This window comes from Triturus cristatus, chromosome 12 (genome assembly GCF_964204655.1).
Source record: "Triturus cristatus chromosome 12, aTriCri1.1, whole genome shotgun sequence".
Lineage (NCBI taxonomy): Eukaryota > Metazoa > Chordata > Amphibia > Caudata > Salamandridae > Triturus > Triturus cristatus.
Genome location: NC_140595.1, coordinates 224,124,380 through 224,146,826, shown reverse-complemented (window position 1 = coordinate 224,146,826; position 22,447 = coordinate 224,124,380). Strand labels below are relative to the sequence as shown.

Genomic DNA, 22,447 nt, shown 5'->3' with positions numbered 1-22,447 from the left:
ATTTTGAATAGATTTTAGGTTGAAAGCTAGATTTGTTCACTGAGAAAACATTTGCGATCCCTCTCGCCTTTGTGTCTGGTGGACATTTGGGGCTTGTGAGCAGGGGGGAAATCAAAGGAAGTTCTCCCTCCTCAGCTCCGTTCCTCCCCTCGTCTGTCCCCTTCTCTTCTTTGCTGACATTCATTAAATCTTTCTTGAGGTTTTTCTTTATTTTCCTTGATCTTTTTGGGGGGTTCACGGGAGCCATATAGTTCCTTGACTTCCCTGACCTCATTTCTTGGCTTTATTCCTTATTTCTTTATTCCTTCTCGCCCTGGGTTACTGCGATTTTATTTTGTTTTATTTTATTTGCTTATTAACCGGGCAAGTCTCGTGCCAGCACTGGGGGTTGACTTATTGGCGATTTAACAGTGGTGTTTTCTACTCCTGCTCCTGCTCCTACACCACACAACACAACACTGCACTGCACTCAGTAGGGTGTGACGGAGGCTCCGTTGGTGGGGGCTGACGCCACTCCCTCTTGCAGTCCCTCTTGCGGTGCTCTCCCCTCGGGCACAGTCTTTTGTGCAGGCCCTATGAGAGCTTGCGGTTCAGTGCAATAAGTCCTGTCACAATTCGCGATTCACAGCTCACAGTGCCCACAGGGCTTACCAGGTTGCAGTGATGCCGTGCTTCCCTCGGTCCAGGTGGCTGTTAACTCCTGTGACGTCTCTCAATTATCAATTATCAGGCAGCTAGGCTTGTAATCAGTAACTGGAAAGCGCTCATAGCCCCTGCCTCGTTGGGGTGATCGCTGGTGGCACGCTGATGGGTCCGGTGGCTCCTTCCACGTTTTAGGTAATCGCTGACGTCTCCTGCCCCTTTAATACAAAGCACTCCTAGCTCCTGGCTCGTTAAGGTGGTCACTACTGCCTTGAAGAGGAGTGATTCAGATAATAAGCGCAGTCAGTAGTCAGCAAGCAGTCAGTAGTCAGCAATCTCAGACAAATCACGATGCCGTATCTGCTGACTGCTGTGATAGTCAGTATGATGCGCGGTAATTTTTAGGTAGGTAGTTGTAGTCTCAAGGTGTAAGGTATAAGGTATGAGGGAGAAGGAGGGCAAAGGGCGCTAAGGCGAGAGGCAAGAGGCACAGAGGTCACAGCGAAAGGCAGTGCGGCAACTCACCAACTCACGCCGCTGTAGTTCAAAAACTCTCTGCCCGTCATGCAGCCTCTGCTCTGCCAGCTCTGCCTCTGCTGCTCCCCCTGCTGGTTTGCTGCCTCGCTCCCCTTAGCCTGCCACACGGCCGAAAAACTCCCCAAGCACAGCACAACACAGCACTATACCTATACCTCAGACTGGGGCTTGAGCTGGGAGCCCCCCCGGGAGGCAAAACTGCAGATCAGCAAGTCAGATCAAATCAGCAGATTGTTGCCACGATGATGCCTGCCTGTTGTGGGGGGTCGGGCGGAGGCTTGCTCCTAGGGCAATTCTAGTCCAACTGAAATTGCTGAGGCTGCTGCTGTTGTTATAGTGCACCACGTGGAATGAAGCAAAATCGAAATCCGCACTGTACAGGGCAGACTGAGACTCTAGGCTGACACCAAACTCCCGCCTCGCTTCCACCCGCTTCTGCTTGCTTCCCCGCGAGTCGGCGGGTCAATAGCGTGCCCCTCGCTGCCCCCACCGTATGTGAGAAACAGGGGGGGGGGGGGTGAGCTAGGAGCCTTAAGCTGGGAGCAGGGCTTGAGTCCGAAATCCCCGGTGTCCTCACGTCTCCCTCGCGCTCGCAGGATCAGCGCGAAAACACGGAATTGCCCAACACCAGAAGTCTCTTCAGGAAATGTAGAAAAGTAAAATGCAGTGTCCGCTCTATATTAATTGAAGAGCTGAAGGTGCTCCTTTAATTCCTTCCAGTTTTTTCACAGGCATACGTCTGCCTTCTGAAATGAATCTGACCTTGAGATTATAGGAGCATGAACATAAATCACACTTCACAAGTACGGCGTCCGTGAAAATAATATCCAGCTATTCAGAGAGCTACTCACAGATCCATGCAGGTACTCACACACCAACTCACAAACCTATACAGGTACTCATATAACTACTCACAGACCCATATAGGCTGTGACACACCCACTTACAGATCCGCACATGTACTCACAGATCCACACTGCCACTCACAGACCCACACACACCCATACAGCCACTCACACACCTGTATAACCACTCCTACATCCACACTCTTTACCCATACAGCCACTCACACACCCGCTCTCAAAGGTTGCAGGTTATAGTTAGGAAATAAAATTTTAAAAAACCTTAGCAATTCTCTAAAAAAAACAAAGGTTACAGGGATGTTATAGTTGGAAATAACCTTAAAAAGCCGTAGAAATTCACTGAAAAAAACCAAAGGTTACAGGGTTGTTATAGTTAGACTCAGATTATATATGCACAAAACCATAGAAATTAAGCAGTTCTAGTTCCCTGAGCTAACTATAGCTTAGGCCCCCGCAATGCACTGCTGATTACCTCTCTTATTACATAACTCTTGACATGGTGAGTGACATCACTGATGACATCATCCAGTGACATCTTCCAGTGATTTTGAGTGTTTTTTTAAGTTTGAATGTTCAAAATATATACTAGGATACTACAAAAGTTAAATTAGTATACTTTGTTGGCTCTTAGTGATACTATTTCTTCCATATATAATGAAAGTGGCTGGGTGAATGTGTGCATCCATGTGTGAGTGGGTGTATTGGTATGTGAGTGGCTGTATGGGTGAATAATTGGTTGTGTGAGTAGATGTATGGGTGAGTGAGTGGCTATGTGAGTGTCTGTTTTGGTGAGTGAGTGGGTTTTCAAGTAGCTGTATTGGTGAGTGAGTGGCTGCATGGGAGGGTGACCAGGTGTGTAAGTGGCTGTATGGGTGAGTGAGTGGGTGTTGGTTAAGTGAGTGGGTGGGTGTGTGAGGGGTTGTATTGGAGAGTGGGTGTGTGAGTGGCTGTATGGGTAAGTGAGTGGATGTGTGAGATCTTTTATGGATGTGTGACTGGGTATGTAAGTAGTTGTGTGGATGTGGGAGTGGTTGTATGGGTGGATCTTTTATGGATGTGTGACTGGGTATGTAAGTAGTTGTGTGGATGTGGGAGTGGTTGTATGGGTGAATAAGTGGGTGTGTGAGTAGCTGTATGGGTGAGTGGCTGTGTGAGTGACTTTGTGAGTGAGTGGCTGCGTGAGTAGGTGTAGGGGTAAGTGAGTGGCTGTGTGAATGACTGTATGGGTGAGTGAGTGGGTATGTGAGTCGCTCTATGGATGAGCAAGTGGGTGTGTGATTGGTTGTATGGGGGTGAGTGGGTATGTGAGTGGTTGTGTGGATGTGAGTAGATCTGAGTGTGGTTCTTTGGATTATGTCATCTGAGATGTTGTTAGTGATGTCACTGACCATGTCATGAGTTATGGTAATATGTGAGGTCATAGGGTGTAGGTTATTAGGTCGAAACATACCAAATAGCACTGCTGTCTGGTTTGCTAAAGACATCCAGGGGGAATTCAGAAAGCTGACCTAGGAATGCATTCCATCAATTGATGACCATTGGGTTTGTGGTTTGTAACTTTCAATTTCTGTTTTTGTATTTGCTGGCTTTATTTGTTTTAAACTGTCTAGCCTGAGTTTGTCCATCCTGTTGCCCAAACCTTGTTTACTGTAATCATCTGCAAAGTCGCTTTCTGTAATCAGATCTTTAAATCCTATTCTCATCTTGTCACATTTGCTGTGCATTCAAAGACAGAGGTCAAATTGCAAGCAGTCTTCTGATGGGCCTTGGTGTTTAATTTTCTTAGAGTTCAAAGTGAGAGAATTTATGTGACAGTCCTTCTGAGTACCCATGTAAGATGAGAGGGTGTTTCTAGCAAACAACATTAAAAAAATGAACTGAATATATCTGAATTTGCACAAATGAAGCACATTTATTTGTGATTCTAAAGTGTGGCGGAAACAAATATTTGAATGCGATCAAAACACATCAGTACACTAGATGATGACATTTGCACACACTATCGTTTGTGAGCAGTAAAACCGTATTGCGGTGCACATGTAATGGTAAATTCAATTGAAAATGTGTTATCTGTAATGGCAGTGCTCTATCACACCATGTATACACCACACTACGCCACACCACTCAATTCAATGACACTGCACTCTGATGTGCCACTCCCCTCTGATGTGGCCCTTCACTCTATGCCCCTCCACTCTAAGACACTCCACGACATGCCACTCTACTCTACGCCACTCCACTCTACGCCACTCCAATCTACACCTCTCCACTTTGCCCCATTCTACCCCAATTTAATTCACTCCAATCTGCCCCAATCTTCTCCACTTCAGTCTACCCCACTCCACTCCAAACTATCCTGCTTTACCCCAATCTGCCCCACCATTTACCCCTCCCCAATGTATCCCACTCCAATCAACCCCACTTCAATCTACCCCACTCCAGTCTACCTCAATCCACACCGCTACAATCAAATCTATCCCACTTCACTATAATCTACCTGACTTCACTATAATCTACCCGACTTCACTACAATCTACCCGACTTCACTACAATCTACCCCACTCTACCACAATCTACCCCATGCCACTCCAATTTACCCCACCCCACTTCAGTCTACACAACCCGACTCCAATCTATCCAAATCAACTCCACTCCGATCTACTTCACTCCACCCAAATCTACCCACTCTGTTCCAATCTACCCCAGTCAAATGTATACGAGTCCAACCAGTTCCTCTCCAATCTACCCCCTCTCTCCAATCTACCCCTATTTACTCCACTCGACCCCACTTCACGCCACCTCACTGCAATGTACATCACTCCACTCTAATCCACCCCTCCACTCCATGCTACCCCACTCCAAACTAACCCACTCATCCCTCTCCAGTCTACCCACCTCCATCCTACCCCACTCCATTCCACCCTAATATACCCCATTCCACCCTAATATACCCCATTCCACCCTAATATACCCCATTCCACCCTAATATACCCCATTCCACCCTAATATACCGCATTCCACCCTAATCAACCCCATTCCACCCTAATCAACCCCATTCCACCCTAATCAACCCCATTCCACCCTAATCTTCTGCATTCCACCGTAATCTTCCCCCCTCCACTCTACCCCACTCCTCTTCCCTACTCCACTCTTCCCCAATTTGACCCACTCCACCCCAATCTACCCAACCCCTCTCCAAACTACCTTACTCCAATCTACCCCACTCCAAACGACCCCAATATAGCCCCACTCCACTCCACTCCATTCCATTCTACCCTACTAGAATCTACGTAATCCACCCAACTTCACTCTACCCCATTCCATTCCAATTTACCCCACGCCTCTCTTCCCAAATCTACCCCACTCCAATCTACCCCAGTATATCCCACCACACTCTGCCCCACTCTGCCCCAGCCCTATCTACCCCACTCTAATCTTCCCCAATCTACTCTTCCCCAATCTACTCCACTCCAGTCTACCCCACTCCACCCCAATCTACCCCACTCCACCCCCACTCTATGCCAATCTACCCCACTCCACCCCAATCTTCCCATTCCACTCTACTCTGATCTACCCCTCACCACTCCGCTCCTCTAACTTAAGTTTTAGCCATGCTGAACAGAAGCCACAATCGTGTACAACATGGCTAAAACACAGTGGCCGAGCCAATAGCTCTTGAATATGCAAGACCTATTGGCTTTGCCAATGCTTGTTTCCCCGCCCCTGTTACGGCATGCAAACGTCTCTCAGGTGAGCCCAAGGTACAGACAACACAACAGTGACAGATGTGGCTTCTTAAGCAATACAGGTAAACAGTAAACAATACCGAACGGGAAGAGTAAAGCAGCGGTGTTTTTATAGGCCCATATTGAAGATCATCCGCACTCCTTTCCTCTCTTTTACTCGTATTTCACACGTACCAAAATCCTTTGGGCCTAGCTGTGGCCTTCTTACAGTAGATTTTTATTGTCTCAATCTTCTGCAGTTAGCCGGGACCCTGAACAAGCAATCACGTGGATCGAGTCATCGCCTGAAGATTCTCGCTATGGAACAGTACACCTCGACCCTCGTGAGCGAGAGCGTGACCAGCACGACAAAAACAAAAAGTAAGTGAGATTGTGCATTTTCTTTGAAGCCAGTGGAATTTAACAATTAAACTTGCTGTGAGCAGTCTCCACACTCTGGGTGTCAATCAATCAAATAACTTAATTCGATCATAAGAATAAAGATCATAAAAGTACATTACAGCATAGGCTGCATGATGGGTGTCAGCAGACTTCTAGGTTTTATTTGGATTATGTAACCGTCTGTCTTTAGGTATTACTGATGTGTGGATGCACTGTGATTAAACCACACATGCTGCCAAATATTCTTCGGCACGGTTTGGGCCTTTCAGTGTGTGTTAGTGTTATTATGTGAAGGTTGTTCGCTATCAAAAGTGCATTTATGCACAGACCATAATGGCAGACATTGTGGAAGTAGCTTTCCATTGACACATTCACTGCATGTGATCTTTAAAGCAGTGCGTGGTTCAACAACACGTCATGTATGTTTTTCAAGCATTATTCACTATATTCTGCATTCTACAAAGGATGCATCAAGCTATGATGAACATTTATGGACAAACCTCAGTAATTACCTTCTTTTTTGCTTCGTTTATGTCTGGGGTTTGATTTTATTTTTGATCTCTCCTAAGAGGGGAGACCGGCCAAGTTGCTTTTTCACCAGAACAGTTAATATATGCGCAATTCCCAACCTTATTTTTTAGGCCTCTGACTTCGGAAGGAGTGTGAAGGAACTGGAGTATGTGAATGCAAGGGTACTTCAAGGGAATCTTTGCCTCGATGCATGGAGACCTAGTTGTGCTTTCAACTTTTTAAACACTGCTTCGTGCTGTGGAAGAGGGCGTTGATCCCCTTACATATTGGCAGTGAAGTCCAACAGGTTGTGAAGAGGGGGTGAATGTAGGTAATAGAGTGGTAAATACCTTGCACCGTTTTATGCTGCGCTTTCTGTATTTCGGAGGTATCACAAACTCTTTCCCACTTCCTAGCGAAAGCATATCTAAGACAGGGTAACACAGCCTCTACATCTATGGACACCACACCTCTGTTAGGGTCCCACTATTCCTATTTCGCAAGCCTCTGCAACATACATCTTACCTGCACTTTAGGCCAATATACCTAGTCTTTTTAATTACTGGATGCTTTAGAATTATTGTAAATGTAAATATCTGCTGTTGGCTGTTCCTTAGAGAAAGGACAACATCAAACAGGATTCTTAAACAATATTTAAAACAAAGGGAGGAAGTTCCAGTTTAGCTGTTCAGTCATACTCCTCAATATCACTGTAGGGTTTCTTAACGGTGTGCGCTTGTTTTGTTCCACACAGACTTCTGGATCCTGCCAACACCCCACAGTTTGATGACTTCAAGAAGTGTTACGGTGAGATCCTATACCGGTGGGGACTGCGAGAAAAACGGGCCGAGGTTCTGAAGTTTGTATCCACTCCGCCAGAACCCCACAGAGGTATTGGTGAGTATATGATAGTTGACATTCCTTTTAGCAACAGTATGCTGGGAAGTAATATGCAACCCTGTTCTCACAGAAGGGTGAGGTTGGGTAGGATATATGGAACACTGACTATCTTAGTAAGAAAAAGGAAAACCCTATGAATGTGTTTGCTACCTATTATTTGCAAAATATTACTTTACCGCTGTTTGACCTGGCATCTTTTGGTGTGTTTCCCCTGTCTTTTTGCTTTCTGACCTGGTATTGACTCTGTTTTTGCTGGTTTAGTGTCTCTGCGCACTTTCTCACTGCTGTTCAGTGTTAAAGTGCAAGTGCTCCTGTTGTAAATTGTATTATGGATTGGTGTTTCCATGATTGGCAAATTGGATTTACTGGTAAGTCCCTAGTAAAGTACACTGTGAGTGCCAGAACTCGTAAATCAAATGCTGATGGTGGGCCTGCAGCACTGGTGGAGCCATCCACGCAAGAAGCCCTGTAAAGGGTTCTCAGACCTGCCACTGCAGTGCCTGTGCGCAGTTTGTAACTACCTTGTCGACCTGGCAAGTGCACCCACTTGACAGGCCCTAGTCTTACCTTTTCTTGCATGAAAGTCACCCCTAAGGTAGGCCCAAGGTATCCCTGTAGGCAGGGTGCTGTGTATGGTAAAGGTAGGACATGTACTAGTGTGTGTGACATGTCCTGGTAGTGAATACAGTGCAATTCGGTTTTCACTATTGAAAGGCTGTCTGTCCCATAGGATAGAATGGGAGTTTACTTATAACACCTTATAAGCATAACTTCCCCTTGGGACAAGTTAGGGAAATTGAGTTTAGTATATCTGGACTCAGAAAAATGCCACTACAAAGTAGGTATTTTCTTACTTAGCCATCCTTTGTGCCTCTGCTGGGTTTGTGGATTGACTGTTTGGCTTTGGAATGACAGGGGGTGGGGTGTGAATTCTCTTTAGACAGCCACTGGGGGGGTCGAGATGTGTCCTGACTTTCCTGGATGAGTCAGGGCTGGGCTGAATAGACCTGGGCTGCATTCAGAGTAGTGGGAGATTTCATTGAATGGGCCTGGTCTGCTTTAGACAGTGCTGTCTCCACCTCCTGCCAGGAAGCTGGGCCAGTGAGGATCAGACTGGTTTGGATTAGGTACCTGCCAAGAAGAAGAGCTCCCAGGAGGAGTACTGCCCCTTTGCTGTATTGTTGCTTTGTTGGGTTGGCCTGCAGTTGCTGCTTCTGCCTTGGGCAGTGAAAGGACTGGACTGAACTTTCTTTACCTGTGCCGAGTATTTCCAAGGGCTTGAAATAGAGCTTGCCTCCTGTTTTGAAGTATCAGGGACCGCAAAGACTTTACCGACCTCTGGGAACTGCTTCTGGAACCGTGGTTTCAGTTGCCACAGAGAGGGAAAAGTAACCGACTCCATCACCGGCTCTGTGTCCTGAAGGTATCGTAGAAGGCATCTCGCACCGCAACCCTGGTCTCTGACGACACAAAGTGCTGCCTCCACCAAGCCGCAGCTTGCACTGTGACCTGTGGGCACAGCACGCCGCACCGCCTCGCTTCACTTCGCCGCCCTTGTCTCACTGACGCCATTGCTGCCTGCTGACTTTTACACTCCTGACCGCATCGTGGCTGGGGGCACCACTCGTTAGTCTCACGACGCACTGCCTTTTCCCACACCACAGTCTGGGCCGACCAACGCCAACTCCCGCTAACCGGCTCTGTTGCTTGCACCGTGACCTGTCCGCAACGTGCATGGCCTCACTCCGCATTGCAGCCTTAGTCTCACCGATACCGCGGGACGACCCTGACGAGGCATTGTAGCACTTTTTCGGCGAGTAGCACGCTACTCTGGAACTCATAAAGGATTAGTTGTGAATTAGTATAGTGAAATATGAAAGTATTTTGAGCAGTGGATATGTTAGTCAGTTATTTCGATTGAGAAGAATAGTGGAGAGGTAGAAGAGGGAAAAGTTTTGTATTTATTTAGCGCTTGCTACCCTTGATGAGGTGTTGAAGCAATTTTTCAGCGAGTAGCACGCTACTCTAGAACCTATAAAGGGTTAGTGGTGAATTAGTATAGTTAAATATGAAAGGAATTTGAGCAGTGGATATGTTAGTATGCTATTTGAATTGAGAAGGATGCGGAGGGATTGAAGAGGGAAAAGGTTTGCATTTATATAGTGCTTGCTACCCCTGAGGAGGTATTGAAGCGCATTTTCAGTGAGTAGCAGGCCATTTCGGAACCCGGACAGGATTAGTGGGAATTAGTATAGGGAAATATGCAATTACTTTGAGTGGTGGACATGTCAGCCTGTTATTTGGATTGAAAAGGAATAGTGGAGAGATAAAAGAGGGAAGGAAGAATAGAGGTGGGACTGGACTAGAATTTAGTTTTTTATTTTGTTGTTTTTGGAGTTCATAGCAGTAGGAGTGGGTTTGGGATGAGTTAAGGGGGGTGGAAGGGGACGAGTCAAAGGTAAGGGTTTGGAAAGGCTTGTTTGGGAGATCTGAATAGTAAAAGGTATGATATGATGTAAGGAGGAGGTAGAGCAGGTAATAGTAGTGGTATGGGGTTTGGGATGAATGAGAGAGTGGAGATAGAGGTTATATTGATGAAGGTATAGGGTGATAAATAGGGTAGTGCATTGGAAAGATTAGTAGAATGAGGTTTGAGATGAGTCAATGTGAGGTAGAGGATATATTGAGAGAGGCATATGGTGGGAAATAGGGTAGTGCATTGGATATGTTGAATAGAAGAAAAGTAATAAATATATAGATGCTTAAGTACGTGGAAGGTATATATATGCATAAGGAAGGTAGTATATGTAGAATAAAGATGCATTTAATAAACTCCGACTTTCATGTGTTGTTGTACTTTAAATTAATGTATTTGTTTTTATTTTTTGTAATTCAATAGTAAAACAATTTTAGATGGTCATGATAAAAGATTTACTTACTTATGCAGTCACTTACATACATGTTAAAAAGATAGAATAATGTAACTCTAAGTAATATGTACATTTGTTTAGCAGAACTGACGAGTATCTATATTTTTATAAACATAATTATTATACACGTTTATACAAAGCAATACACATGTGGGTACATATCTATAGTCCAAATAAATGCTATATACAGGGGGATATGCTGTATATTTCTGTTTGTGTATGGTGGTTATGTGGGGAAGAGCCAACTCTTCAGTAGTTTTCTGAAGATACGGTGGTAATCCATGGATCTTATGTTGGGGGGGGGGGGGGGGGGGGGAGAGGTCCATAGTTTGGCTGCTTGAACAGAGAAGAATGTGCCGCCCATTGTTAGGTCTCGCCTACGTAGCGCGCATGCGCTGCATGGGAGGGGACCTCTTGGAATCAATCAGCTTTTTGTGCCAAAAACGTGCACACTTTGCATTGCTTTCTATTGCAACGCGTGCACGTTTGGCATTTCCCTTGCGGGAGCGAGCAGCGGCGCCATGTGTTAGCAATTATCGCGCTCGCTCCCGCAAGGTAACCGCTGCGTGCCCTGCTTTCGGCCGCATTCCCCCACCCCTCCCACTTGTTTTTATCTTGTTATTGCTCTGTTCTTGTTTTTATAGAGAAGTCGTGTTTCACGGACATCGTGATAGTGGCCAGGTGTTCGTATATTATACTTGTTATGAAGAAATCTACTTTCTGTAATGCGTTTGATCCCACTATTCCCCGTAACAGATGCAAGCACTGGTAACAGTTTTAGAAGTTTCATGTGGGTACTTCTTACCCCCCCCCCCCCCCCCCCCCCCCCCCAGCTGATTCAAAGTTGTCATTTATTCCCTTTCGCTGTGACGTCCGACGTTAACAGTAAATAGAGCAAATAATGAATTTGAGTGATGTGCATACTGGGTGAAGCTGCATTACAATATATAACGGCAAGGAAAGGCTCACAAGAGACAAGACACAAAACATATATTTATGTGACTGGTCTCACACATTTGTTAATAAGGGTTTGTAGAATGAGTAGTGCCCAACAACACATTGGGAATTAGACTACATACCACCAATGATGTACGTAAGGAATACAAGTAGATGTGCGACCTAGCGAGGTGCGAGATCTCTACCGGCACCTGGTTCTGCGGATTAAAACCTGTTAACGACTGCAGTGGGAAGGCATGCGGTAACGGAAACAAGCAATATATGTACATACGAAGTATTAGTATAGATGTTGTTTTTATATCTGCTGATGCCTTCATTAGAATCTGTGGGTTACTTTACTCAGCAGATACTACTGTAAATATAAAATCTAACTTGGTGAAATTCATATATTATGGCTATAATGACAAAAGAAACTGCTACAGGGGGCGAGTGTGTTCGGAAATGTCCATCCAGATTTCCCCTCCAGAACAATATAGCAATGATCCTGTTTCTTGGATCAGCCCAGACTGGCCTCCGTATGAGACGCTCTTTCATATGCTGATTGCCGTTTGTGTCTCCTTCACAGAGGTGCACATGTGCTCCTCACAGGCTCCGGTGTCGTGCCCCAGACACAGATACACACCAGCCCACCCTTTGACCCCCCAGACGGCGGTGTACGCCGAGGGCCTCACTTCCCTGCTTTGTTTGCCTGCCTTGTTTGCCTCCCCGTATGTTTCAAAGGCTAAAATCTACGTCTCTGTCTGTCGGAGGAGGGGGACATGGGGGATACACATGACTTATTTTAAGACTCTGCATGGTGTCCTTTCAGACAAACTCGGCTTCTCTTTACCCACTGAGAACACGGATTTGGAGGACCCGAGCCCGTAAAGTAAAATGAATGAGCAAACAGACAGTGAGCCTCTGAAGAGAGAGAAAGTATGTGGATTGCGAGCATTTGACACGGGGGTGAATATCTATCCCAATTGCAGGATTTGCCATTCCCTCTTTGTCATGCAAACAGGAAAAAGTCCGGGGACCAGTAATAGCCCCTGGGCGGTTTGTGTATTGGGTTCGGCACGGGCCTTTCACGGTATCAGACAGGGAATTACAGCGGACTGGGAGAGCTGAAATACAGGGAGCCCAGGGCATTAGCGTAGACTTAGTTAATACACATTTACTGGGGACGAAAGAGCGGAATTGGACCAGGAGGAGTGGGATCTCAGAATGTTTAAAAATAAGATAAAAATTCACGCTTACATACACGTGTTTGTACTTTTCATTAAACATTACGACCACGCTTTAAACATTCGTCTTGGCAAGAAAAACGAGAAACTCATCGATACTACTAGCCCATTGCTGTTGTAAAATGCTGCCCGCTTTGTATTTGTATGCTCGCTTTTGATGTTTAAAATTTTATGTTTCGATTTTACTGTATAGAGGTTGCAACCTTGGCTGTTTAAAAACACACACATTCCATCTAATAGAGTTGCAAGGCCAAGCGGACGATGGTGCCCCGCTAGCACCAGTTCAACATGTTTGAATTGTATTCTCCAACAAGTTTGGACAGTCCAACTGCTTGTGCGCTCCGAAACATGAAGGGTCACGAGTGTGAGTTGCGCACATCACTGGTATGTGGAGCAGAAGCGCTGCTACTCGGAAAGCATGTTGTAAGAAATAGCCTTGTATCAACTTTCTTCACTGTTCTTAGTCACTGAGGTGACGTAAATGCTCCAAGTCACCGAGTTTAGTTACCCTCTCAATGGGTCAACCTGATCGCTCAAACTCGTTCATTTTCCAAATTCACTTTCTCTCTCTTCTCATTCCCAGGTCACTCCGCGAACGTACTCATCTGTTCCCTCAGTCACTGACTCTTACTGTAACTTTCACTCACACTCTCGCACGCCCGCCTTCCCTCCTACCCACAACCACTCGCTCAACCACAAACCTACTCAGTCACTCACTTATACACTCGCAAGCCCACTACCTCGTTCTTACTGAGCAGTGACCCTGCACTCATCCTGTGGGTGTCCTTGCGTGTTAACAGCAGACTGCTCTTTCTGCTCGAAGCACATTTATAACTATTCAGTAATTGCAGAAAGAGGTATGTTTTTTCAAGGTGTAGAACCACTATTTAGTATAATGATAACAACTCTGAATATTACACCATGCAACATCTAATACATACAAGTCTAGATCTGCGCACTCCCCTGTTAAAATTACAAATCAATCAAAATATTCTGGTTGGGTGCACATGAGGTGTCACTCACTGATCCAGAGTGTGTCCAATAGTATCTACAGTTGCGATGCATAAACCAATTGCAATGCTCCCGTGGCACTCCTCTGTGGCCCCATATGGGATTCAATCATTCTTTAACGTTGAAAAGTATTTTATTAAGTGAAATCTCCAAATCTTGTAATCATGCCAAAATCACATTTATTGAATGTTTCATCTTCAAATTGCACCTTCCTTTCTTTTCTTGAAGGTTTAGTTTCTAGGTCCACATCCTTAATGCATTTCGGACTGAATAGTCCTTCATCAGGTTTATTTAACACTATTGAACAAAACAAAATCAATGTAATAATGTAATCCATTCTGTGCATGTATAACAAATCAACATAATCAATATTGGTTACTCAGCAATAACTCATTGCAAAAATGCCTCTAACTGGCTGATCTGGTTTCCATCCCTTTCATGCGTTAATCGTTATTGTATTGCATATAATATTCAAAATCTACAACGTAAAATAAATGAAAAATGAAAAAAAAGTAACAAAGTATCACTTGCCCATTCCTTCATCACATCCATTATTCCTAATGAACCAAAATCTCAAATTCCATCTTGTTACCCAAGGTCACCTAGAAACCATCTCACCAGCAAACAAGCAATGGCTTAGCCAATAGGTCTCGCCTTTGGAACCTTATAAGTGTTTAGCCATGTAACAGTTGATGTTGTTGCACCAAGGATATTGTGCTGGATAACTAATCACTTATAAGGTCCCAAAGGCGAGACCTATTGGCTATGCCAATGCTTGTTTTTTACGTGTACGTTGGGATTTTGAAGCGAGGTGTCACTCTAGAGCGGAGGTTCCCTTTTTGAATGGATTTGGTGATTTTATTCCAGATGAAGAGCGGTCCTGTTCCACGTATCACTTTGTCGGTGATACAAAGCAGCTTGAACGTGGATCTTCTGGCAACCGGTAACCAATGCAGGGCTTGCAAGGCAGGGGAGATGTGGTCTTGCGGCTATATATGTTAAGAGTATTCTGGCAGCCAAGTTCTGAATCTGTTGTAGTCATTTCATAGTTGTTAAAGGTGATCCGTAGTAGAGGCTATTGGCGTAATCGAGTTTGGACAGAACCTTGTGTGGAAATTCCAAATAGGGCAAGATTCGTCGCAGAGTTTTGATAGTGCCCAACAACACATTGGGAATTAGACTACATACCACCAATGATGTACGTAAGGAATACAAGTAGATGTGCGACCTAGCGAGGTGCGAGATCTCTACCGGCACCTGGTTCTGCGGATTAAAACCTGTTAACGACTGCAGTGGGAAGGCATGCGGTAACGGAAACAAGCAATATATGTACATACGAAGTATTAGTATAGATGTTGTTTTTATATCTGCTGATGCCTTCATTAGAATCTGTGGGTTACTTTACTCAGCAGATACTACTGTAAATATAAAATCTAACTTGGTGAAATTCATATATTATGGCTATAATGACAAAAGAAACTGCTACAGGGGGCGAGTGTGTTCGGAAATGTCCATCCAGATTTCCCCTCCAGAACAATATAGCAATGATCCTGTTTCTTGGATCAGCCCAGACTGGCCTCCGTATGAGACGCTCTTTCATATGCTGATTGCCGTTTGTGTCTCCTTCACAGAGGTGCACATGTGCTCCTCACAGGCTCCGGTGTCGTGCCCCAGACACAGATACACACCAGCCCACCCTTTGACCCCCCAGACGGCGGTGTACGCCGAGGGCCTCACTTCCCTGCTTTGTTTGCCTGCCTTGTTTGCCTCCCCGTATGTTTCAAAGGCTAAAATCTACGTCTCTGTCTGTCGGAGGAGGGGGACATGGGGGATACACATGACTTATTTTAAGACTCTGCATGGTGTCCTTTCAGACAAACTCGGCTTCTCTTTACCCACTGAGAACACGGATTTGGAGGACCCGAGCCCGTAAAGTAAAATGAATGAGCAAACAGACAGTGAGCCTCTGAAGAGAGAGAAAGTATGTGGATTGCGAGCATTTGACACGGGGGTGAATATCTATCCCAATTGCAGGATTTGCCATTCCCTCTTTGTCATGCAAACAGGAAAAAGTCCGGGGACCAGTAATAGCCCCTGGGCGGTTTGTGTATTGGGTTCGGCACGGGCCTTTCACGGTATCAGACAGGGAATTACAGCGGACTGGGAGAGCTGAAATACAGGGAGCCCAGGGCATTAGCGTAGACTTAGTTAATACACATTTACTGGGGACGAAAGAGCGGAATTGGACCAGGAGGAGTGGGATCTCAGAATGTTTAAAAATAAGATAAAAATTCACGCTTACATACACGTGTTTGTACTTTTCATTAAACATTACGACCACGCTTTAAACATTCGTCTTGGCAAGAAAAACGAGAAACTCATCGATACTACTAGCCCATTGCTGTTGTAAAATGCTGCCCGCTTTGTATTTGTATGCTCGCTTTTGATGTTTAAAATTTTATGTTTCGATTTTACTGTATAGAGGTTGCAACCTTGGCTGTTTAAAAACACACACATTCCATCTAATAGAGTTGCAAGGCCAAGCGGACGATGGTGCCCCGCTAGCACCAGTTCAACATGTTTGAATTGTATTCTCCAACAAGTTTGGACAGTCCAACTGCTTGTGCGCTCCGAAACATGAAGGGTCACGAGTGTGAGTTGCGCACATCACTGGTATGTGGAGCAGAAGCGCTGCTACTCGGAAAGCATGTTGTAAGAAATAGCCTTGTATCAACTTTCTTCACTGTTCTTAGTCACTGAGGTGACGTAAATGCTCCAAGTCACCGAGTTTAGTTACCCTCTCAATGGGTCAACCTGATCGCTCAAACTCGTTCATTTTCCAAATTCACTTTCTCTCTCTTCTCATTCCCAGGTCACTCCGCGAACGTACTCATCTGTTCCCTCAGTCACTGACTCTTACTGTAACTTTCACTCACACTCTCGCACGCCCGCCTTCCCTCCTACCCACAACCACTCGCTCAACCACAAACCTACTCAGTCACTCACTTATACACTCGCAAGCCCACTACCTCGTTCTTACTGAGCAGTGACCCTGCACTCATCCTGTGGGTGTCCTTGCGTGTTAACAGCAGACTGCTCTTTCTGCTCGAAGCACATTTATAACTATTCAGTAATTGCAGAAAGAGGTATGTTTTTTCAAGGTGTAGAACCACTATTTAGTATAATGATAACAACTCTGAATATTACACCATGCAACATCTAATACATACAAGTCTAGATCTGCGCACTCCCCTGTTAAAATTACAAATCAATCAAAATATTCTGGTTGGGTGCACATGAGGTGTCACTCACTGATCCAGAGTGTGTCCAATAGTATCTACAGTTGCGATGCATAAACCAATTGCAATGCTCCCGTGGCACTCCTCTGTGGCCCCATATGGGATTCAATCATTCTTTAACGTTGAAAAGTATTTTATTAAGTGAAATCTCCAAATCTTGTAATCATGCCAAAATCACATTTATTGAATGTTTCATCTTCAAATTGCACCTTCCTTTCTTTTCTTGAAGGTTTAGTTTCTAGGTCCACATCCTTAATGCATTTCGGACTGAATAGTCCTTCATCAGGTTTATTTAACACTATTGAACAAAACAAAATCAATGTAATAATGTAATCCATTCTGTGCATGTATAACAAATCAACATAATCAATATTGGTTACTCAGCAATAACTCATTGCAAAAATGCCTCTAACTGGCTGATCTGGTTTCCATCCCTTTCATGCGTTAATCGTTATTGTATTGCATATAATATTCAAAATCTACAACGTAAAATAAATGAAAAATGAAAAAAAAGTAACAAAGTATCACTTGCCCATTCCTTCATCACATCCATTATTCCTAATGAACCAAAATCTCAAATTCCATCTTGTTACCCAAGGTCACCTAGAAACCATCTCACCAGCAAACAAGCAATGGCTTAGCCAATAGGTCTCGCCTTTGGAACCTTATAAGTGTTTAGCCATGTAACAGTTGATGTTGTTGCACCAAGGATATTGTGCTGGATAACTAATCACTTATAAGGTCCCAAAGGCGAGACCTATTGGCTATGCCAATGCTTGTTTTTTACGTGTACGTTGGGATTTTGAAGCGAGGTGTCACTCTAGAGCGGAGGTTCCCTTTTTGAATGGATTTGGTGATTTTATTCCAGATGAAGAGCGGTCCTGTTCCACGTATCACTTTGTCGGTGATACAAAGCAGCTTGAACGTGGATCTTCTGGCAACCGGTAACCAATGCAGGGCTTGCAAGGCAGGGGAGATGTGGTCTTGCGGCTATATATGTTAAGAGTATTCTGGCAGCCAAGTTCTGAATCTGTTGTAGTCATTTCATAGTTGTTAAAGGTGATCCGTAGTAGAGGCTATTGGCGTAATCGAGTTTGGACAGAACCTTGTGTGGAAATTCCAAATAGGGCAAGATTCGTCGCAGAGTTTTGATAGTAACAAAGCTTGATCTTGCTAGTTTGTCCACATTCTTTGATAGCTTGGAGTCCATGGTCATTCCGAGTTTTCTTACTTCCTTTGATACTTTAGGTGGTGTTCCCAGATCATCAGGCCAGACAGTGAGTGGGTTATAATTTCCAATCGCCACACATGAGTATTTCTGTTTTGGAAGCATTCAGTTTGAGATGGCTCCATGTCATACATTGATTCTCAGCTCTGAGGCAACTGAAAATTGGTGAGTTTCCAATGTCTTTGGGGCATTCCAGTTAAAGGAATTTTTGTGTGTCACCTGCATAGTTGTAGCACTTGAGGTGAAATTGATTGATCAGTGCCGATAATGTCTTCATGTAGATGTGGAAAAACATTGGTGAGATGATAGTCTTGAGGGACCCCTGTTTTGTGAAATACGGTTTAAATGAGAAAGGGGGGGTACGGATGACATTAGTTCTATTTTGAAGGTTGGATGTGATCCACTCTAGAGCAGTCCCCTCTATGCTGGCTTCGTAGAGTCTTTGTATCGGAGTGTCATGGTCAACTTTGTCAATGGCAACCAAGAGGTCCAAGAGAAGTAGCGCAGCCACCCAGTTGTGGTCAACTATGTTCTTAAGGTCATCCCAGATGGCAACAAGGGTAGATTCTGTGCCTCTTCCTGGGTGGAATCCTGTTTGGAAGTCTGAAAGTATGGCATTATCTTCAATGAATTGTGACATCTGGACGTATTCTGCTCTTTCTATCAGTTTGCCCAGGAAAGTTCAATTTTTAATCGGTCTGTAGTTGTCGGGTTCAGGGGGTCCAGGTTTGTTTTTTTTAGTAATGGGCATATGTATGATCTTTTGAGTCCTTCTGGAAATATTCCTGTAGTTAATGAATTGTTGATGATTCTTCTTACTGGTGTGGCAGCAGAGGTTGTAAGAATTCTCTTGAAGATTTGTGGTGGACAAGGGTTAGAAGGACTGGCGGCAGTCCTGCTTGCTTTGACCAGGTTCATAAACTCATTGTGTGAAATTTGTTGGAAGGAACGGAGAGGCTGGATTGGAGTATTCTTGGATTGTTGTTTTGGAAAAGGGTTGGTGCTTGTGTTTTGTCTTTGTTTTAAATACGAGCCCAACGTGTCTGCTTTGGCCTTGCAATGATTTGCCAGTTTGCCTGTGAAATCTTGAGTAACGGGATGAGCTCCTTCTAGGCAATTTGGTTTACGAAATTCATCAAGAATTTTATAGTATTCTTGATTTGCTAATTTAACATTTTTAAATCTGTCTGAATAGTACCATTTCTTAGCTTTTTTGATAGCTGAATTGCATAATCTGTTAAATTCCTGTTGGCGAAGTTTGTCTTGATTGGTGTTTGTTTAGAGCCAGACACGTTGCAGCTTTCTAATTTTTGTTTTATCTCTTTTTATCTGCCTATCACCAAGTAAAGGATGGATTGATGTGTATTGCTTCTGCAGCATGAATTTTATTCCAAATTGCCGTAAGGTGCCGTAGGGGTGAGGGGCCTATTTAGTGTAGATGAGGTGAGTGTAAGTGACTTGAAGGAAAATTAAAACAGGAAATGGAAGTGTCACCGAGAAAATGTTCTCATCAATAGGCCTTCCAACCTTGTTACAAGATGGCGGCGTCTTACAGGGCCCTAAATACCAACAGGAGGAACCCCTGCCCCCCCCCCTGTAATTGTAGACCACTTGAACTTGGCCCTTCCCCTTTCTCTTGCAATTAGGAACTGCATACTCTTCGTATTTCTGTAGTTTGGGCACGTATGCTGGACCTTTGAAAAGCCCCCAGTCCCTCTTTGGTAAATATGCCAATTCCTAACCTCATGATTCTCACATAGGAAACAGACTAGATCTGGTAAAGTTGAAAGAGCTCTCCACTGGTATGAGATACAGTGGCTCCATTGCTTCCCCAGATGTATACAGTGTCACCCCAGTGCTCTAACATCGGCCCTTTTTTCCCTCTTCCCTTCTATGTGGATCCAGAGTTTTTCTCTGCTTGAATTTCACATAATTATTTTGTAAGGAACATACACACCACACGAAAAAGGTCAAGAATCCATAGATGTCATTCCTGTCTCTCTCAGGGATGCTTTTCGGACCCCCATGATGTCTGTCTTTGAAGTATGGATCGTGTGAACACCTCCACATCGGCTTACGGTTGAGGTTTCATACTGGATGGCTATCGAGAACTGGGAGGGAACTTTTTTTATGTCTTCAGGTAAGGATGGGCAGTGGAGAAGCTGCATCTTCAGATCCCATTTTTTCAATAGAGGTATGGCTATGTTCTGCAGGGTGTATTACTGCACCATGTTTCAGAAGTATGAAACAATGAACTCTTTCTGCTCTTGATGTCGCTCCCATTCACTGTTTTTCTGGTCAAATGGTCAGTTCCCCAAGGCGGACCGCAACATCATCTTCAGATCCATCTTATTTTTTGGAGCACATGAGCCCAGCACTGGTGCCCAGTTCCTTTCCAGTTGTGTGCCCAGTGCTGCCAGACCCACTCCAGGCCTTTCTGGCTTCTGCTTCTGACCTCGCTCAAGTGGCAGCTCTCGCCTAGTTTTTTTTCTTTCTATGTTCCACACTCCTCTGCTCCCTCTGGTGTGCTTTCGGGCCCCAGGGCGCCTCCAGGACCTTTGACAATGCATCTGCGAGCAGCCTCCACTCCAGCCCCATCGGATGTCTCTTACGTCTCTCAAACCCTGGCAGCACCTCTTTTTCCATCAAAGGACTTGACAGTTGTTTTGGTATCAACTCCAATACGGATGTCATCCGCGCAGCTCATTTTTGTTAGGTATATTGATGCAAAACTATTTTGGGCACAGTGGATCACATGGGGAGGGCCAGCTTTGGATGTCTTGCAGTTTTTGATCAGGCTCCAACTGAGGGTGTTCCTATTCAGGTTTACTGGCAGGTTGCTTGTAGTTATGCCCAGCTCAAAATGAACAAAACTTTATGCCTTCTAATCTGTCTCCTTGAAGGTCTATTTCTTTGGGCTCCAAATTGCTCCTGAATTAAATCAATGCTGGATTTTACCACCTCTTTGTTGAAAACGCTTCCTTGGCCTAAGATGGAATTATACGGTATAGAGCCTCTGCCTGATCTTAGGCACAAATTGTCCATCACCAGCACAGGAGATTCAAATGCTTTAAGAGCTTAATGCCTTCTCATCTGATCAACAGCAGTTTGCCCCTTCCTGTGCTTATGGGGGCTGTTCTCCCTTCAATAATTACCATGACCAAAAGCAGCAATTCTCTTCTTCCTCTTCCCTATCCAGGCTTACTAATACATCTTTTTGGCAGTGTGAATGCCTCATTGGAAGGAGGTTCCTCTTGATCAACATCCTGACATTCCATCTATAAGGGGCCACTGAAACTGTCAGGTTGTATGTGAAGATTTGTCCTCCTTGTTGGGAGTTGGTATGCTTAACTTTTGTTCTTTCTGCTCTTCCGTCTTTCATAACGTTTTCTCTTACACAGCTCTGTCACTTTCTGTGACAGATGCAATAGTGTGGACTCCAGATTTTGCGGAATCCCCTCGTACTAGGGAGGTTCTTGCGTAGCTCCTGCCAAAGGTTCTTTGGCTATGTAATCTGGGCTTTGTCTAGTCTGCCCTTCAGAATGTATGTTTCATTCTTCAGTCCTGTGGACTTGACGAAATTTGTGTTCCTGGCTGGATTTCATCGGTTTTCAGCTTCTCTGTTCTGCTGTTTCATAGTATCAGCACTTTGTTTCCTCACACAGTTCATGTTAATGATTGTGCATTTTTGTGTTTTGGTATGTGGCCTTACCATGTTTCAGGCTCTTGATACTGGCAGTGGGCCTGCCGCGACCGAGCTATTTTTCTCCTAGACCAGGTCATTTTCTGTTGGTCTGGGGATTTTCTTCAGCATTTTCATATCACTAGCAGCCTGCACCCCATGCTTCTTGGTTGTATTGGTGGGTTCCTTGAGGTTTTACCTTTCCTTAAGTGAACAAGTGTTTTGGGATGTGTTTCTGCTATTTTGGAGGACTCCCCTTACACAAAAGATGGGGTAGGCCCTTGCTCCAGTGTCTAGGATTTGTAGGATATGGCATCATGACTAAGATTGCAAGACTGTTGCCCACCATTCGACTGACCAATGGGCTTACCCGTAGGATAGGTGGTCTTAATTTGTGTTGCCTCACTGTTGTATACTGTACCTTTCTCTGTAGGATGTTGGAGCTATATTTTCGGTTGGACTGGTGATTGTCTTGCCTTTCATGACATCTTTCAGTTTTGTTACCCTCCCATTCTGTTACGAGACCTCTGAGAGATTT

The 22,447-nt window shown here is 44.6% G+C and overlaps 1 protein-coding gene across 4 annotated transcripts in view; it reads left to right on the top strand.

The window, feature by feature from the left end:
• WDR59 (WD repeat domain 59) overlaps positions 1-22,447 on the top strand; it is a 766,237-nt gene that overhangs the window by 690,401 nt on the left and 53,389 nt on the right. For 2 of the 4 annotated variants that reach the window (XM_085636815.1, XM_085636817.1), the window contains 2 exons: positions 6,028-6,148; positions 7,434-7,570. In XM_085636815.1, coding sequence (XP_085492941.1) covers positions 6,028-6,148; positions 7,434-7,570 — 258 coding nt within the window. Of the gene's footprint in view, positions 1-6,027; positions 6,149-7,433; positions 7,577-22,447 lie in introns of all 4 variants that reach the window. The other 2 variants (XM_085636814.1, XM_085636816.1) reach the window with 1 other exon arrangement.